The 17,710-nt window shown below is 44.6% G+C and overlaps 2 protein-coding genes, 2 long non-coding RNA genes and 1 pseudogene across 5 annotated transcripts; 2 read left to right on the top strand and 3 right to left on the bottom strand.

Moving 5' to 3' along the window:
* Positions 1-3,743: 3,743 nt before the first annotated feature.
* On the bottom strand, positions 3,744-4,633 carry LOC136188419 (uncharacterized; annotated as a pseudogene).
* A 4,080-nt stretch (positions 4,634-8,713) lies between these two features.
* LOC136188034 (dual specificity protein kinase TTK-like) lies at positions 8,714-10,444 on the bottom strand. The gene is made up of 8 exons (XM_065975759.1): positions 10,405-10,444; positions 10,031-10,352; positions 9,818-9,975; positions 9,622-9,760; positions 9,372-9,566; positions 9,141-9,317; positions 8,984-9,089; positions 8,714-8,929 (listed from the first exon to the last, which is right to left on the bottom strand). Coding segments are annotated over exons 1-8 (1,125 nt in total). The 5' UTR covers positions 10,407-10,444; the 3' UTR covers positions 8,714-8,903.
* Positions 10,445-10,778: 334 nt separating this feature from the next.
* On the bottom strand, positions 10,779-11,075 carry LOC136188276 (uncharacterized). Its single transcript, XR_010670189.1, has 3 exons — positions 11,022-11,075; positions 10,881-10,966; positions 10,779-10,815 (listed from the first exon to the last, which is right to left on the bottom strand). It is a non-coding gene; the product is annotated as an uncharacterized lncRNA (long non-coding RNA).
* Positions 11,076-15,014: 3,939 nt separating this feature from the next.
* Positions 15,015-16,385, top strand: LOC136188065 (uncharacterized). The gene is made up of 6 exons (XR_010670097.1): positions 15,015-15,151; positions 15,209-15,389; positions 15,468-15,963; positions 16,023-16,158; positions 16,224-16,284; positions 16,352-16,385. It is a non-coding gene; the product is annotated as an uncharacterized lncRNA (long non-coding RNA).
* Positions 16,386-16,418: 33 nt separating this feature from the next.
* LOC136188095 (uncharacterized) lies at positions 16,419-17,493 on the top strand. 2 transcript variants are annotated; one of them, XM_065975817.1, is made up of 6 exons: positions 16,419-16,480; positions 16,534-16,637; positions 16,688-16,799; positions 16,849-17,093; positions 17,144-17,255; positions 17,306-17,493. In XM_065975817.1, exons 1-4 carry the CDS (start codon positions 16,437-16,439, stop codon positions 16,979-16,981), a joined length of 393 nt encoding a protein of 130 aa, XP_065831889.1. In that variant the 5' UTR covers positions 16,419-16,436; the 3' UTR covers positions 16,982-17,093; positions 17,144-17,255; positions 17,306-17,493. The 2 variants fall into 2 exon arrangements, 1 of the variants encoding a protein (XP_065831889.1); XR_010670108.1 differs by lacking the exon at positions 16,419-16,480 and having other exon boundaries at positions 16,541-16,637; positions 16,982-17,093.
* Positions 17,494-17,710: the final 217 nt, after the last annotated feature.

Genomic DNA, 17,710 nt, shown 5'->3' with positions numbered 1-17,710 from the left:
CGTAGACGAGCTCCATTCGTGGCACAGACTAATGCGTACTACACATTGTTCTGTTCCAGTCTCAGGTTGCTGAACGAATGCGACGTAGACGCGTTAGATATTGTTGTCAGTGCCACGATGTCATTGTCTCCTGGTGACGAACCCAGACCGACTTGAAGGATAGCGATACCGGATTCAGGATCTGTTACTTGCGACCACGTAAATGACGCGATCTTGCTTGACGACTGATAGTCAATATCTGTTGATGGATTATTTCCGTCTCTCACTACAACGTTTCTCGGCGACGTTGTATCGATCAGGACGCCGTTTGATCTACTCGCTACTTTGAGTCCAGCTCCATTGACGCCTTGTACTGTCATTGTGATCTAGTGATTGATTGGAGAAGACCTCGTTAACAAGTCCGACAGGCTCAAACTCGCTCAATATATAGAATCCAGTACAGTCTTGGTCGTAATTCCACTCGTACAATTCGATGCCATGCACTTTCAGCATCGGTGAAACGATCCCAGCGAAATTTCAGAGCGGTATTAGACGGAGAGAATTCTTTGTCTGTTGTAAGGCCACACGGATCGGGACACAAGTCATGCACTGCTCCCGACAAAAGAACGCTTGTATCTACTGCGATTCCATCCGATATCGATGTCGTCGATAGTCCAGCGCGACTAGAACAGCGTACGGCTGCGAAGTACGTCGTCGACATTGACAAGGCTATCGTATACTCGTCGGCGGAATGGACTGTTCTGGTACAATGTCTCCCAGTTCCAATTCATTCCTCGTCGATCCCAGTGACCAGAAACACGATGAAAGACCACTGGCCGACGGAAAGACTTTCCATTTGCTTTTCACTCCTGTTTGCTGAACTTGAAAATCTCTGTCTTCGTCTTCATCGTTTACATTATCGTCGTACACCGAACATCAGCTATCTCTGTCGCGACGGGAGGATACGGATCGATGAATACTCCGTCGGATGTAACGGCCGTGTAGAATCCGGCTTTGTCAAAACAACGTACGATAACACTGTACACGGTCTCTGCTGCAAAATCTAACGGTTTAGTGGTCATTCCGCTGAGAGCAACATTGCCGAACAGAAGTACGATTACATCCGGCGATGTTCTACGAACTGCCAATTGGCAATAGTCCAATCCACTCTGTTCGTCTCGAAATCCGAACCACCTCGCACTGATTGACGTGTTGACGTGTTGGTAGTCAATGTCTGTAATGAGACCGTGATACACTGTTCCGCCTACAGGCGCATCATAGTCGGCAATCACTGCGTTCGAGTTGACGGAACTCGTCAATAGAGCTTCGTTCTCGATTGACAAACTGAGTGTATATGAGTAGCCTGATTGGAAATTTCCGTTGAAAAGGATTCGATCTGAAGGTGAAAACGTAATATCGACGAGACAGTCGTTGAAATCGGCGCAACTGTACGTTTGGTAACCAGCCGTGTTGCACGCTGAATCGGCCGAATTCTGTACATTAGTAGAACACATTGTCCAGCTCATTTGACGTATGCCGCTCTCGGGATCATTACAACCCTTCAGCGTGGCTACAAAGCGACGACTCGGTGATGTGAAATAGTCGCGTTGAGTTTGATCGGTCGTACTGTTAACAATCGTCACCGCTCCTGTTACTGGTGCCGTGGTGTCTACGGCGACGCCGTCCGACGATCTGATGGTGAACAATCCAGTTCGATTATACACTGTCAACGTCACGTAATACGTTGTACCGTGAGTAAGAGAGAGTCCAGTTATCTCTCCTGTCGCTGACGACACAAAGTCCTTGATGTTCGTGCTACCGGCGCTTGTGCCCACGGCGATTCTATAGCTGTCTGTATCGATTCCACTTTCCGGATCCTCAATGGTATTTGGGTCCCAATGAATTGAAATTGCATCGATTCCACTTTGATAATCGATATCTGCTACTTGATTTGGACCAGGACGACTTCCATCGTAGATGACCCAGATTACTGGAGCAGTGACATCAACGAAGATCTCGTCGGAATTCTTCGCAGTTTCTGTGTCTCTCACATTTTTGGCTGTCGCGTCGATTCTGTACGTGCCTCCGTTTGTTAGTGTGAATTGGTTCGTAACCGTTACGTCGTGTATTATTTCACTGGCGATTTCTATTTGGCCCGTTGACGAATACACTACCGTATCGCTGTTGGCTGTGTCCACTAATTACCAGTCGATTCTGACGTTGCCACACGGAACTTTGAAGCCTTCGAACCTCATCTTCATTTCTCGAATATTCGTCAGCATCAGGTACGACTTTCCATCTGTGCCTTGTACAAGAGACAATAACTGTGACGATGACGTAGACTCAAAAACGGATATGACGGCGTTCGTTGGATCAACACCTGTCGTTGGTTTCTTTGTGCTCAGTACGGAAGTGCACGTGCCGTCACTCGTACAATATCGGCACTCGGCGTGGCTTCCGCTGCAAAACAAATTCGGATAGTCGCAAGCGTCCTGATTTGTATAACACTGACGACTCGACGAATAATATGTCGGTAGACAATTTGAACCGTCACAGTAAGTTCTACTGACACACGGATTCGTTGCCACCGTGTGCACATCGCATTCGCTGGTGAAGTCCGTTCCACTGCACGTTCCTGCGTTGCACGTGTCGTCTCTAGTGCACGAATTTCCGTCGTCGCAAGGCTGAGTCGGATAGTTTGTCCATGAGGTAGGAGATGAAGCAATGTTACAGTAATGACACTGTTTGCTCGGATTCACTGCGTTGTTGTTGTAGCAAACGCCGCACCCGCAGTTTCTCTGAGGTGTCAAGCATCCTTGAGTTCGACATTGAGATGTTCCGTCGCATTGCTGGCATGGAGAAACGCACGTTATCAGAGTTCCGACGCACAGTCCACGATTGGTACACGCATCCGAATGCGTACAGATATCCCGTCGTCACAACTGGTACCGGTCAACGGTGACCACTGTATTAGTCGTAGATTTGCACGCCTACAAAATAGAATTTACCACATTAATAAATAGTATAGAGTTTTTGTGTTTACCTGACACTGTTCATTAGGGTTCACTTGATTGTTTGTGTAACACATATTGTCAAGAAGACAATTGCCAGAGTTTAGCGTGCATCCATTTCCACTGCATGACTCGCAACTCTGACACAAAAATGCTGTTCCTGTGCATCTTCCATCTTTGCACTGGTCATTCTTAGTGCAAGCATTGTTGTCATTGCAACTTCTTCCTGACACACTGGTCCAATCAAACTGATTCGCCAAAGGTTGACATTCCTTTAGAGTAGAAACAAAAGTGTTAAAAGTAGAGGCCAAGAGTTCAACTTTTATTTGCCTTGCAACCGTCATCGCCAATTCTAGCCTGATTTTTTCGATCACCGCTAGAATAGCATGTGTTGCTGATAGCGCAGGAACGTGAACCGGTGACGCAACCGCCGCTGCCATCGCATTTTTGACACGACAAGCAGAAGAAAGGAGTGCCTAAGCATCTGCCGCTGAGGCAAAAGTCGTTTCTTGTGCACGAGTTCTCGTCGTCACAACCGGTCCTATCAGGCCGATTTCTCCAGACATGAACTCCACTTTGGCACTTGCACAGCGACTGTCGCTGAGTTTTTTCAATACCTGACAAGGTTCACTGCCTGTTGAAGCCCTTAGTGTATTCGGGGAATGACACTTACAGTCAATAACGCATCTAAAGAAAGAGTTTAAATAGAAGAACACAGGCTTCTAATTTAAAAAGAACAGCAAACGAACTGACTCAGTAGTAGAGAAGTTCTGGTACACCCCCAGGTGACTCTCCGTGTTTAGATTTCTCGATTCGATGGAAATTCCACTCTCTTGCAACCTCGTCAAGTTCTTTCTGAATGACAGCCATGAAGCAGTACCGAATGCAGTCCCTTCGGAAAATGATACAATTTTTGAAGCAACGAATTCAATCAATGTTACTTGCGGAAAGAGCAAGAAGCGTCAAACTTCACCAAATCTTGCAAATCCTAAACATGACCATTGAATGGAAGAGTATGTACTAAATAGGTACCTTGAAGAAATCTATCCAATATCCAGCACCATTTTTGCGTAGCTGTCCCCACCAAGCTTCAATTCTCTTAGAACAAAGTTCAATTAAGCTTGGCTAATGAAATAATTTACTTTACCTAACCTGATTCGCTCTCGATCTTCCATACATGAAGTTACGCTCACCGCCCATATCATCCGTGTCTTTATGACGCAGGAACGGTTGCAATGTTACGACAGGTGTATTTTCAGTGCCTCGGTCAGCACGAAGGACTCTTGGCAGACCTAAATGAAAGTAAGGCCTCACAATATAATTGAGATATTAAAGAAAGTTTATGTGAAATACCTTTCAGTGTCTCTATGCAACGTAAATAGTAGTCAGATATAACAAGTGGATCGTTGTTCGTGGATGCAACTTCCAGCCACATAATTCTTCACGAAAATCTGTACGCAGAGACAACTAAGCCACTTCAAAGATATTCAACTGCACCCGTCAATACAGACATAGATCGCGAAACCATATGGTTTGATCTTGTCGTATCCATCCATATGCCATAAATAATCAGGGCCCTTCATAGCAAAATTCCGGCAGTCGATATCGAGAGCTTCTAGCCGACGACGTTGTTTCCGAAGCATCTTCGCGTATCGAGCGACTTAAGAAACATGCCGAAAAGCTCCTGTCGATTGAAGGATCCCCGAATTGGAAGCTATTTTCTTCCGCACTCGTCGAGCAATTGTCCAATTAAGTGCATTAGCAGCTCGAAGATCAATCCGTTAGCAAGTTTAAAGGTTGAAAATGCCTACTCTGTCTTAATTCTTCTCCGCTCGAACCAGCAAAAACGGACGGTCTCGCTAGACCCATTTATTTTGAAAAATTCGAGGCCATTAGCGACAGTTCGACTTAAAATCTGGCAAAAACAACCACTTTGTGAACTCTAAATTTTTTCTGGATTGACTCCTACCTGTGCGGCTAGACCTACTCGCATTCTTGAATACGAAGTCAATCTAACGTGTTCTAGTTTTAATTTTTTAACAACATAAAGCCCAGCTGGATCGGATGTCTTCCGGCAAGAATTGTACAGTGACTCAATATGTCTCCAAGTAATTGCTTCATTGTTCATCTAGTAAAGATGACTAAGTCAAGTATACGTTTTCTAAGAGTTTTAAGAAACTTACCTGCATATTACGCGATTTGCTAGACGGAAATGAGTGTGATAGGCAATTCCTGGTTGTTTTAATTAAGTAGGTGTGGAACGTCCGCAATAAAATAGATGTTTCTTTTTTCTTTAGAGTAGGGGTTCACCGTTTGGTGGCAAAGAGATACCGATTCTGGGACACAGGAAGAATGCAGGCGGAAAAACTTCCGATTTGGCCCAGCTCCGTCACAAGAAACGGCACCGACTTTGAGGCCTATCATTTCCAGCTTTTCCACAGTATCCCAGAAGATATCGAGCAAATTCAAAGCTGTAGCACCTTTCGTTGGAAAATGTACGTATGGAAATCGAAGGGATGAGGTCAGTCCACGAATCATTACCACGAGCATTTGCGTGGCAATTGGTGGGATAGGTGCTTTGTCCTTGGACAAAGAACTTTCAACGACTTGCAGTTGATTTGCTGTTTTGCCTAAGTCGACGAAGCCACAAACTTCTTCGGTATTTTTGTGAAACACTAAGTCTTCTCTTATTTTCATTTCGTCTAGTACAACGACGACGTGTTTGTCTGATGGTGACTCTTCGGAACTTGGGCATTCTCGAAGAAGAAGGTCATTTACCTCCTTTTGAAAGCCTGTTTTGTTCTTGAAAAAATTGCTGTAGTCTCTTAGAGATCTCTCAGATGGAAGAACAAGGAACTCTGACGACCGAATGGCGTGATAGGCAGCAGAGAATATCATCTTTATGTTCAGCGCCAATCGGATGATTAATGGGTGCCACCGCATTCCTTTTGCTTTTTTGGACGTAAACGCTTTCTTCTGTTGCTCCCAGAATAAACGTCGAAAGCTCCCACTGGGCAGAATGTCCTCAAACTTACCAGGAGGCTTTTCCTCAATGGACGTTTTAAGATCTTCATGAAGACTTTCGGTCACTGGAACCCCTGCCTCCGCAATCAACTTTTGCACTTTGACTTGAAGTCGACGAAGCTTTTGATTTTGGATCTGTTTTTCGCGGGCAAGGCTAGCGAATTTGCGTTTTCTTTCAGGCGTTTTTAAGAAAGCATTAGCGGTATACTTTCTTGCTGCAGCACTTTGCGGTTTCAGCGAGCGCTGATAAGCTACTCTCAAGCACGCACGCAGGCGATTGCATGCTGCACAGCGTTGTTGGGATGACTGCTCAATGAGATAGCTACATCTAGTCGAGCGGACGGTCTTATTAACCGAATCCAAAATTGCACTTTTTTCTCCAGATCTGCTCACGAAAAGACGGCGACTACTGAGCATTAGCTGACGAAAGTGCCCGTCATCATTTCCGGAGCATAATGACAATTTGTCAAGAAAAGCTGTAACAATTTCTACGTCGACCGTCCTCTTTTCATTCCAATCTAAGCCTTCTTGCAAAAGTGAACATTGCTCTGTCGTTAAGCGAACGCCACAAACATAAATTTCAGGAGCCTCTGTCAACGAGAGTGCAACGCTGATAAGTGCTGACGTTGGCGGTCCGTCCTTTGAACCAATTGATCGGTATAACATTTTTGTGAGATAATTCACAGAGCCACAGTTATCAATTTGCCACTTTGTCCTATGAAGTAAAATAGATACCGTTATGGCAATTGTCGCTTATGCACTGACTACCTAGGAAAATCTTCTTCAACATTCGAGACTTTTCGGTGAGAGCCTTGAAGAAATTTTCGCTTTCGGACTAAATTCGACATCTTCTTTTTATGGAAAGGCGTTGTCCAAGCTAAGAGACAAAATTTGAGAGATTAAGTGCCCGAGTACTCAGGTTTGATGTGCTGGAGAAAATCGCCTTTTCTCGCCAAGAGAAAGCAGCTTACTCACTAAAACGCTGCATGACGCCACGGAGGGAACATCAGTGTACCACGCGAATAGCAAACTTTGCTGTCGTAGGAGGAGATACCTTTGCCCCCGCGTGAGCACGTGCGGGTCCGAAAATGGCTCGAAAGTCGCAAAAGAATACACTTTTTGAAGAAAACAAGCTCGTCACGCATCAACACAATGTTTTTGTAACTCGAAACGTATGCCGTTGCTCACAGAAGGCGTGTGGGGAATAGAAGTTACCTCGATCTCTAAGTTATACAGGCGGAACCCCCCGAAATCGCCTCTCCCAACACGGCAGAGGAGACAGAAACACCGCAAACATTTTCCTTGATTTGTGACAGCAAAAGCGTACCTTATGGAGCCGACCACCACAGTTGTACGGGTGGAGCCCGTATAACGACGGAGGGAGGCTCTTTCAAACGTGATCTTAGGGCCGGAAGTGTATGTATGTCTGTCTGTCTGTCTGTCTGTCTGTCTGTCTGTTCGTCACGCTCGGCATTGTGACGTAACTTAAAAACCCGTTTTTTTGTACAGCGCATGCGCGAAATAGGGCCCAAAACGGTGTCCCAAAAAAGGCAAAAGCGTTTTTTTCTTTCATAAACGGAATTAATACGTAGAAACCCCTGTTTCCAATTGATCTGTGCTATTTTCCGTGTTATAAATGCGCTGAGAAACCGAAACGACAGTTTTGATTGTCACGCTCTGAAGTCACAATCAAAAGTAATCCAGTATGTGGGAGCAGGGCGGACAAACACTGCGCATGCTCGCCCGCTAGTGAGGTAACAATAGGGGTTAGCCAATCAGTACTAAAAGACGCGTTCTTCAAAATATATTTGGCTGGGCCAAGGTCTAGAAGCCCTAGGAACATGTGAATGTCACATTATCGCACGAAGACACGAAAAAACTTTTATTTGAGCCTCGACGGGTTTTTCATTTACGCTGCGGATTAGCAGATAATCGGCCAGAAAGACGAAAACCCGCCTGTAGCTAGAGAACTTGCGCCTCCAGTTTTGCGAATAATAGCTAAAATTTCACGTACGCTTAGGAGAATGTTTACTATCAGCCTCTCATCTGATTTGGCGAGAAAATTTAGCGAAATATGCTCGAAATCTCATTTTCGCGGGTTCGCGTTCTCCGCTGCTGACGCCAACAGTTCGCCTCTCTTAGCGGCGAGACTCACACAGCATGTTCGGCATTGACTGTACGCTGCCGTGGACGAACAAAGGAAGGACCTCACGTGTACAGTCAGACATCACGGGCGTGAAGTATCATAATTGTGTTTCCTTTTCCTGTGCCCCAAATCAGACCGCGTGAGCCCTTCCTTTGTTCGTTCACGGCAGCGTACGTCAATGCTGAACATGCTGTGTGAGTCTCGCCGCTAAGAGAGGCGAACTGTTGGCTTCAGCTGCGGAGAACGCGAACCCGCGAAAATGGGATTTCGAGCATATTTCGCTAAATTTTCTCGCCAAATCAGATGAGAGGCTGATAGTAAACATTCTCCTAAGCGTACGTGAAATTTCAGCTATTATTCGCGAAACTGGAGGCGCAAGTTCTCTAGCTACAGGCGGGTTTTTGTCTTTCTGGCTGATTATCTGCTAATCCGCAGCGTAAATGAAAAACCCGTCGCGGCTCAAATAAAAGTTTTTTCGTGTCCCCGTATGAATTAAAAAGCCTGCTAAAACCCAGGTCTGTAACGTGATAAGAGAATGATTTATTATCCCCCTCCAACAAACAAAAAAATCAAAGGGATCAAAGGGAAACAAACTGCAACGCAAGAAAAAAACGAACACGTCAGCGCCACGTCACATCTTTTGACGTATACGTCCCGTATATCATAACGTCACCTACAATACAGTCTGACCTAATTAATTTTTTATCGTAGAACTTTGCTCAGAGTCAGTAGAGTACATAACTTCACTTTTCCTTATTCATTTCAGCAGCTAATATACAACAAATTTAAGCATTTTTTTTATCTATGAGATGACTTGACTCACGAGAAGAAGAAAAAGGAGGCGGAGAATCACAGTATTCGTTTAAAAATAAATGAGAAAGAAGTTGAGGAATTGTTGCTCTTTCTTTAGGGTCTCTCTTAAGACACATCTACAAAGAATAATCATTATAAATACAATTACCTGTTGTCATTAGACAAACCCTAATGACGTCAACGACTTGAAAATCCCAATGCTTGGGAAAAGGAATCTCATAGGAAGAGTCGATAATAGCGAAGAGCTTCTCTTTGTATGTAGACTTGTCTGCAAAGGGTGGACGTCCACTGACCATTGAGTACAAAATGCAGCCAAGAGACCAAACGTCACTATAGGGACCAACCTGAAGAATATAATTAATAGAAGAGACATCTCATTGACTGACTAACTGACCGACCTTCATTCCGCCGTAATTTATTGCTTCTGGTGCCATTGAATCAGCTGTTCCCTTGTGAATGAAACGATCGACGCTCGTTGATCCGTCATCAATCTGATCAGCAATTCCAAAATCAATGAGATAAAGACGATCATTTTTCACAACAAAATTCGCCGGTTTTAAATCGCCATGCACAACTCCTTCCTTATGAACTGCCTAAAAAATAGAATAAACAATGACAGACAATGACGTAGGATTTCTCTTTTCTAACTTGAACTGCTCTGAGCATATCCTCCCAAAATACTTGAATCTTGAACTTCTTGAGCTTTTCCATCCTCATCATTGATCCCAAATCACGTTCCGCCTTCTCCATTACAATGAACAAGAGTCCATTTCTCTCTTGATATTCCCTATAGGGTATATTCAACACATGACTATAATTTATTTTAACAGTCTTGTCTCTCTACCAGTCAATCAATTTGATGATACGAGGACAATTGAACATTTTGAGCATTTTCACTTCTTGAAGATATCCCATTTCAATTTCGCTGTCTTCAATGTTTGACAAATCAACGCATTTCACAGCAACACAAGCACCTCCTTCCTTTGAAATAGCCTCGATGACCTTAGAAATAAGATAAGACAGTGCTCTGTTAGAAGCAGTTCCATTGATACTGTACCTTGCTTGATCCACCCTGTCCTATCACTTTTCCTTTCCTGTAGACTTTTTCATTAATAATTAGACGATCTTTGTCATTATCGTCATCGTCGCTATTCAACAGTGATGCGAGTTCGTCACGATGTCTATCAATTGGCACAATGACGGGCAATTCAGCTTTTCCTTTTCCGCCGCCGCCGCCGCCGCTGCCAAAACGCCGTCGTCGAGATCGCCTCCAACTAGCCATCGTCGTTTTTGTTGACGTCGTTGCCGATGTCGATTTCGTTCCCCCTTCCTTCTTTGTGCTCGTTTCCGTTGCCAGTTCGCCTTCGAGATCCGTTAGCCTGCAAAAAATGACAACAGAAGCTCTCTTTACACGTTCGATACCTATCGTACATTATTTCATTCGAATGAAACGAACAGTTCGTTGTCTTCCTTCGTTTGAATTCGCGAGACCTTCCCGGACAAACATACAAAACGTCCCGTATAACAAAAATTCCAAACTCGTGGTGATAGCAGAAAGGCTACCACTGCTACAGTACATCATACATAATATTCTCTAAACAAAAAATCATAAAATTAATTTAAAGCCATTGAATAGGTTTAGCAACAAACGACTTTTTCTTTTTCGCTGCAGGAGTTGAATCTTCAGATTCTCCTGCACAGACAACCGTTGCTACTGAGCAAGCCGAAGAAGAACGCTTTCTGCTGTTTTCTGTCATAAATCCAGCTGCACTTCTAGCCCAACGCCTTTTCGGCCGTCTCGTGATCGGCAAGCCACCGTTTATACTCATCATCACTGAGAACCTAAAGAACGAACAGTCAATGATAGAGTGTCGTCATATATATAAGACATATATACTCTCACTGACCCTTTTCGCCATGCACAGAGTCCTTAGTCCCTGTCGCGCAAACGAGCCGACGTGCCTTTCCGTTACTTCGACTAACGGTTCGCTTGCTATCATACGAAGTTATTCTACAAGTCGTTTCTCGTTCGATAGATATTTTCTCACCTCCACCGCCGCGATACAAGTCGGCTCTGAGCAGTCCGTACATCACCACGACCTCTCGACGAATCGGATCGCGTACGATCGACGTTGTTGACTGAAAAGCTTATCATAAGCAGCATGTTCAGTTTAGATCTAGATTGCTATAGTTACTGACTAATTCTAATCGAATGAGAGCGCAGCCAGGCAACGAGCACTCGCCTTCAAACCAAAAATTTTTGGTAACGAATACTTTAATATTTGATCGTCACTGTTGCCAATTGAAATCAACAAATTCGATATTGGCTGATGCAAGGAGCCACCTCGAATCGTCGGCACATTTCTGAAAAATAAATAAAAAATTTGACGTTATCGAATTATTTTATTTTCGCTTGCCTGAAAACATGAGCAACGTGATTTCCGGGTGAGTTCGCGCGAGTTCTTGCAAACGAACATGCATGGCTGTCCACACGCTTCTTATACCTTCAGTAGACGTCATTTACGAAAGGCTTCGGAACAGGGCTTCGGAAGACTTTTTATCTAGTGCGCACACGTCAAGGACGATAATTTTACCGGCTTCACAAATTGGAACAAGTAAATTTTAATAAAACTTAGAACCAGGCTATACAGGAAAGTTCAGAAAGGAAAATCAACAAAGAAATCCGCGCCAAAATTACCAGTCAATGTTCTTCCTCCGACGAACTTGACGACGCAATAACTCTCATAATTTCGGCAAGTAGTTCACCGCCAAGAGCCGCAAACCGGTCGTCATGACACAGCGTCTTGAAATTTTTTGTAGCAAACTGCGGAGCCGTTTTCCTCAGCTCTCGGAAGCTGAACCCGTCAGCCAAAGACAGATAATCGAGAGCAGTTTCAATTGAAACTCTCCGAGCCATATGCGAGATGCAGAACTCGCGCAGATTTTCAACGAGATATCGATCCGCCAATACGAGTATATCAGGAATGATACGAAAATACTTACGAACTTCCAAGCACCCGGTGACGAGATACTTGATGACAGCATGAAACGCTTCGTACGTTGCGTCTTCAATGCGAATTAGAGTCGACTCGCTCGCGTCCTTCGTCGAAATTTCTTTCCAATTCGACGAAAACATGCTGCTGAAGTATTCACTGCGAACGCAAAGAGGTTTTGCGCAAACTTTGATACGTTTTCCTTCGACCAAAAATATGGCGTCTCCCACCGGTAGGTTGTCACTGCCATCAATAAACTTGGCCAAATCAAGCGACAGTTTAGGATCGTGGATAAAAGGAGTTGCCACCCTAACCCTGCAAAGGGCTTTCGGCTCCGTAAAGTAGAGGAATCCTGATTTAGAATCATAGAACAAAAACCGAGGCATGTTCAGGGAAGCCAGGGTACCCCTGCCGTCAATGGAGTCCTTTTCACCTGATCCACACACAGTTTCTATTCCAGATGGCGCGAGCTTATAGATTTTATAAGAGTTATCAGAGATATATAGGTTTCCTTCATCGTCTACAGCAACGCCGCTAGGTTTGCTGCTATTATTGCGTATCGTTTCAACTTGAAAACTGCTGTTCATTTTTCTTACAGCATTACTTCTAAGTTCAATCACGTACACAGAACCGTCCGGTCCTACGGCTATTTGCAAAGGAACATTGAATCTTGCTTCACCGCAATGGCCGTCACTGTTGCCATGTTCATTTTTGACACCTGCCAAAATCCGAATTGAATCTGTTTTCAGGACATCAATTTCACGGATAGTGGAATCACTGCAAGTAACTAAAAAGCGTCCGTCTTTTTTTTGCTACTATTCCAAGAGGACAGGGGAAGTCGCCAGTTTTATCGATGTCTTTAGTTCTGCAGTTACTTACAGTAGACACCGCTCCATCACCTAGTCGTATTTTTTTAATGTGACCACTTAAAACAGTGACGTAGATACAAGAGCCTGATACAGCGAGACTTACAGGGCTCCTTAAGTCAGAGAAAAATTTTTAAAAAACATTTTTTTCTGAATGCCTGTATAGTGTAGAGAGATACGAGGCAAAGAAAATCGATCTTGCGCAGGAAGAGGAAAAAATGGAAAGAAATTTCAAAAAAGTAAGTATTTTTTCATCAAAAAATCAGACAACAACGAGTCGTTTGAAGAACCTCGCAATTGAGCAGAAGACCACCACCAGTCGTCTGACAACGATGAAGATCCCCGTCTGGCCAGCTCAGCAGGAGGGCTGAGTCCAACAATTCCAATGGAAGGTACAGTTAGTGTGCACAGTTTCTCTAATTACGAGAACTCGTTTTGCGCACCGTAGAAGCGTCGCAGGAGATTCCTATGAATGCTATGTCCCATGCGTCGTCGATGACGTTCGATTTTGGAATCGAAATCGATTGTAACTGCGGCTACAATTACGTAGGGAGGCCTTTTATTCGTGCCGTGCATCATCAGTACGCGCGATTGCTTTGCCGTAGGACAAAGGGGCTATGATTGAATGCAATCGCTGCTTTACGTGGCACCACGGTTGCTGCTATAATCGTCTCGACTTGAGGCCCGACTTGCTGCTCTGCTACAAGTGTGACCCAGTCAGTAAAGATACGAAAAATAGTGGTACTCTTTTTAATAATTTCATCTAAGGAAAGTGCTCCGATTCGGCTCTGCACGGGTTGAAATCGCCGACGAACGTCCGTGCGATCTTTATCTGGCGACTCGTCGTATACGTCATTATGATGGAATACCGATCAATCAATATCTACGCTAATGATCTTCGAAAGCGTCTTCACAAACGTGTGTCTGTCATCTCTAATCCATTGGATTCAAGCTCTGATGTTATGCAGGTTATCAGCTCTCCGTGATCAAAGACATTCTCAAACGACTTGAGGTTCATGGAATTACAAAGAAATTGGCTGATGAATCCGGGTTTGACTTTTTCGGATATACACAGCGCTGAGTTCTGTAATCGGTTCTCGCGTGTAGTTGGATTCATACGAAGCCCATGAGATCGCGCGAGATGAATCAGCTTTTTGCTACCGAGCTTATTGACCAGTCGTCAAAGACTGGTAAGGTCAAAAAGGAAAAGGAGGAGACGCGAAAAAGTAATGCAGGACCAAGGAAGGTTAGTTGGTATCTATATAAGATAGTATAAGAGATTTTACTGGGCTATTTCCTAGGTCAGGTCCACGTCGCGAATCAAGAGACGGCTCCTTGGAAGGCAAGAGGAGGTAAGGGCATTCAGCAACTGTGACTGCAAACAAAATTTTTTGTTTGACTTTGACCTTCTCTCTTGCGACACAAGTCAAGATTCGGCCTTCACACAGAGATCAAGGAGAAAGAAAAGCAGAGAAATAATCAGCAGAGCCGCTATTCACGGTTGAGCTTCGACTGGAGCTAGACTATACTGTATGAATCCTATGGAGGATAGATAGTTGATGTACTCCAACAAAAAGGAAGTGCATGGAATCTTCTTCTGACATGACGGTTACGATTTTGGACTGTAGCAGCTTTCTTCAGTCCGAACGGGGAGGGCTTCACCGTTATTGGCTAGAACTTCGTTATTTAGGGCTCCGTTTCATTAAATTGGGTCCGGTTGCCTTGTATAGGGTTCCTGTTCTATTTCTCGCTGGTTCTTACGTGAGATTACAGCTTTGTTGTCCCGTGGATGTCCCGACCGCTCTTCTTTTCTGGCGATTCACTGTGATTTCGAGTTCCTTTTAGATTCCATTGACTTTAAAACTGCTATAAAAAGTGCTCCGACCTCTTATCGGAGTCTGCGCTCGCTCCATTCGGTCTCGTTCGACGGATTTTCGTGTGTGTGCTGTTACGGAAGTCTCGTAACAATACTCTAAATTTACGTCACCTCCGTTTGTCTACCAGAAAGCACCGTGCCCTAGCTGCGTGATCTACGATTGTACTTTACATACTGAGACACTAGAAAAGCCGCAAACTGGAAGTCGATCTCGCTAAAATGCGACGAAAAACACCCCCGTAAGAATCTGTAAAACGCAAAAGCGCACGCTAAGAGCGACGAAGCCCGTTTGAAGTCTGGAGCAAAAGGCAACATTCTCGAAGACAAGGAAGCTCTCCATTGTACAGTATCTACGAAAGAGATCCATCGACGGCCTCTCCACACGTCGAAATGCGTCTGCACTTAGATCCATAGTTTGCAGCTCCCAAGCCCACTTCAAACGAGTAAAAGCACACAGCACCGTTTCTAATTCAACGAGTAAATCGCAACATCTCCTGCAGGTTTGGGTGAGACAGTCCTCGTCTCCCATCTTCTACGACCGACTCATTTTCTTCGACAATTTCAAACTGTGCGTTGGACCGCGCGGACCCAACTGCGTTCCGCGCCCTCTCTACGAGTCTCCCACGAAGGATCGCATCGAATCCTTAGTCACATTCAACAGCTACTACAAACACACGACAGGTAAAGAGTGTGACTTTCATATACGTGTATAAAAACATATACGCGTGATGTAGACATACATGTAATGCTCTTTGTCAGGACCCGCTGATCCAACGAACAACGTATCTGGCGCTGTGGCGCTGACGCGCTCCGGTTGGCTCATTATCTGGTCGCTCGATCGCGGCGAACCGCTCAAGCGCGTCTACGTCTCCAAACGCCTAAAATTCCGCTACGCCACGTGGGAACGCGACAACGAGCGCCTACTCCTTCGCTCCGCGCGCGGCGGCAGCAATGACGACGTCGTCGTATCGCTCGCTCTGCTGACGATTGCGCCTCTAAAACTCGTCGCCGTCGCGCCGATTCGACGCTCCGTCTAATTTGCTGAAAGACTCGTCAGACGAGTTCTCTTTCTCTTCCTCTGTCAAAGGTGTGGACAAGGCTTTCTCTTTCCCAAGGCGGGTTTTTCAGACTCTATGAAATGAAAGTGCGAGTGGGACATCGCCGTGCCGGGGCTCTCAGACGTGCGTCGATTTGCCGATCGGGTACGACTGCACGTGCCAGAAAGGATATCAAAAAATTGCAACCGGATTCGAAGGTAGGACATTCGGGATGAGACTCATGAACAGAATCCCTAAGCTAAAACTTTCTCTCTAGATATTGATGAATGTGCTTCATTCGGATATTGCCAGCAGCACTGCTCCAACTCAGGGGGAAGTTTCAAGTGTTCGTGCGACTCAGGATATATACTGAGACCCGATCCGACCCGATCAGCGTTCCTGCAAATCAGAGAGTAAGTGGGGAGAGGTTTTTTAGTGGCGTATGTAGACTTATTTATTTTTATTTTTCATTTTTCAGGGGGGAGTTTAACGACCAAGGAGGTGTGGGACATTTTATCATTCACTGGAATTCATTAAAGGTACGTGTTTTAGGAGAACAAATCATATATTGTACGTGATTATTTGTTTTTGTTATTCATTGTTTAGTGTTATTCTACTACTGGGGAGCATTATAAGGGTTCTATTAGATAAGTGCCTCGTAGTTTTACGTGTTCGAGGGGCTTTGGTTCTCATGTGTTGTATAGGGGGGGAAGGTCGAACGGATATCAGCATGAGGTATAGGTTTATTTTTTGGGGGAAAAAAGGTTTTTAACTTTCTTTTTATCCAGGGGGAACTCATTTGGAGGGATGAGAAGAGGACATAGGGCGCGCCCAGGGAAGGAAAGGGATCGACAAGGACAAAGGAGGGGACGTGGAGGAAGACTATCAACAGGTACAAAATTATTTTACATTTGTTTATCAAATTTCATTTCTTTTATTTAGGAACACTCAACGGGATGGAACGAGGATGTAAGAGAAGGACAAAGGAGACGCACAGGGAAGGAAAGGGATTGACAAGGACAAAGGAAAGGAAGTGGAGGAAGACTATCAACAGGTACAGAATTATTTTACATTTGTTTATCACAATAAATTTCTTTATTTAGGAACACTCATTGGGATGGAACGAGGAAGCAAGAGAAGGAAAAAGGACACGCACAGGGAATGACAAGGACAAAGGAAGGGACGTGGAGGAAGACTATTAACAAGTACAAAATTATTTTATCAAATTTCAATTAGGAACACTCAACGGGATGGAACGAGGATGTAAGAGAAGGACAAAGGACACGCACAGGGAAGGAAAGGGATCGACAAGGACAAAGGAAAGGAAGTGGAGGAAGACCATCAACAGGTACAGAATTCTTTTACGTTTGTTTATCACACTTCATTCCTTTTATTTAGGAACTCCTAACGGGATAGAACGAGGATGCAAGAGAAGGACAAAGGACACGCACAGGGAAGGAAGGGGATCGACAAGGACAAAGGAAGGGACGTGGAGGAAGACTACCAATAGGTTCAGAGTTATTCTACATTTGTTTATCACATTTCATTTCTTTTATTTAGGAATATTAAACGGAATGGAATGAAGATGCAAGAGAAGGACAAGGACACGCACAGGGAAGGGAAGTAATCGACATGGACGAGGGAGAGGAAATTAGAGGACCCCTATCAATAGGTACACGGTTATTTTATATTTATTTATCACACTTAGGAGTAAAGGCATTAGGATGAGGGGTAGGATTGGGATTAGAGGCAGGAGAGTGAGTAGGGTGCTAAGGGTCAGCGGGTGGGAATAGGGGCAAGGGTACAGTAGAGCATTTATTCAGAAATGCAGCATTATTCAGACTTCATCTTGATCGTCGCGAAGCAAATTATATTCTCGAGACGAGTTGTCAGAGTAATGCCGTTAGGTTGTTCAACGCTATGAGCCTTCTCATGGGTCGTCCTCTTCAGCGGCCTCTTCAGATG

This window comes from Oscarella lobularis, chromosome 6 (genome assembly GCF_947507565.1).
Source record: "Oscarella lobularis chromosome 6, ooOscLobu1.1, whole genome shotgun sequence".
NCBI lineage: Eukaryota > Metazoa > Porifera > Homoscleromorpha > Homosclerophorida > Oscarellidae > Oscarella > Oscarella lobularis.
Note: the sequence above shows the minus strand (reverse complement) of the source record. Positions and strands in the feature narration are given on the sequence as shown.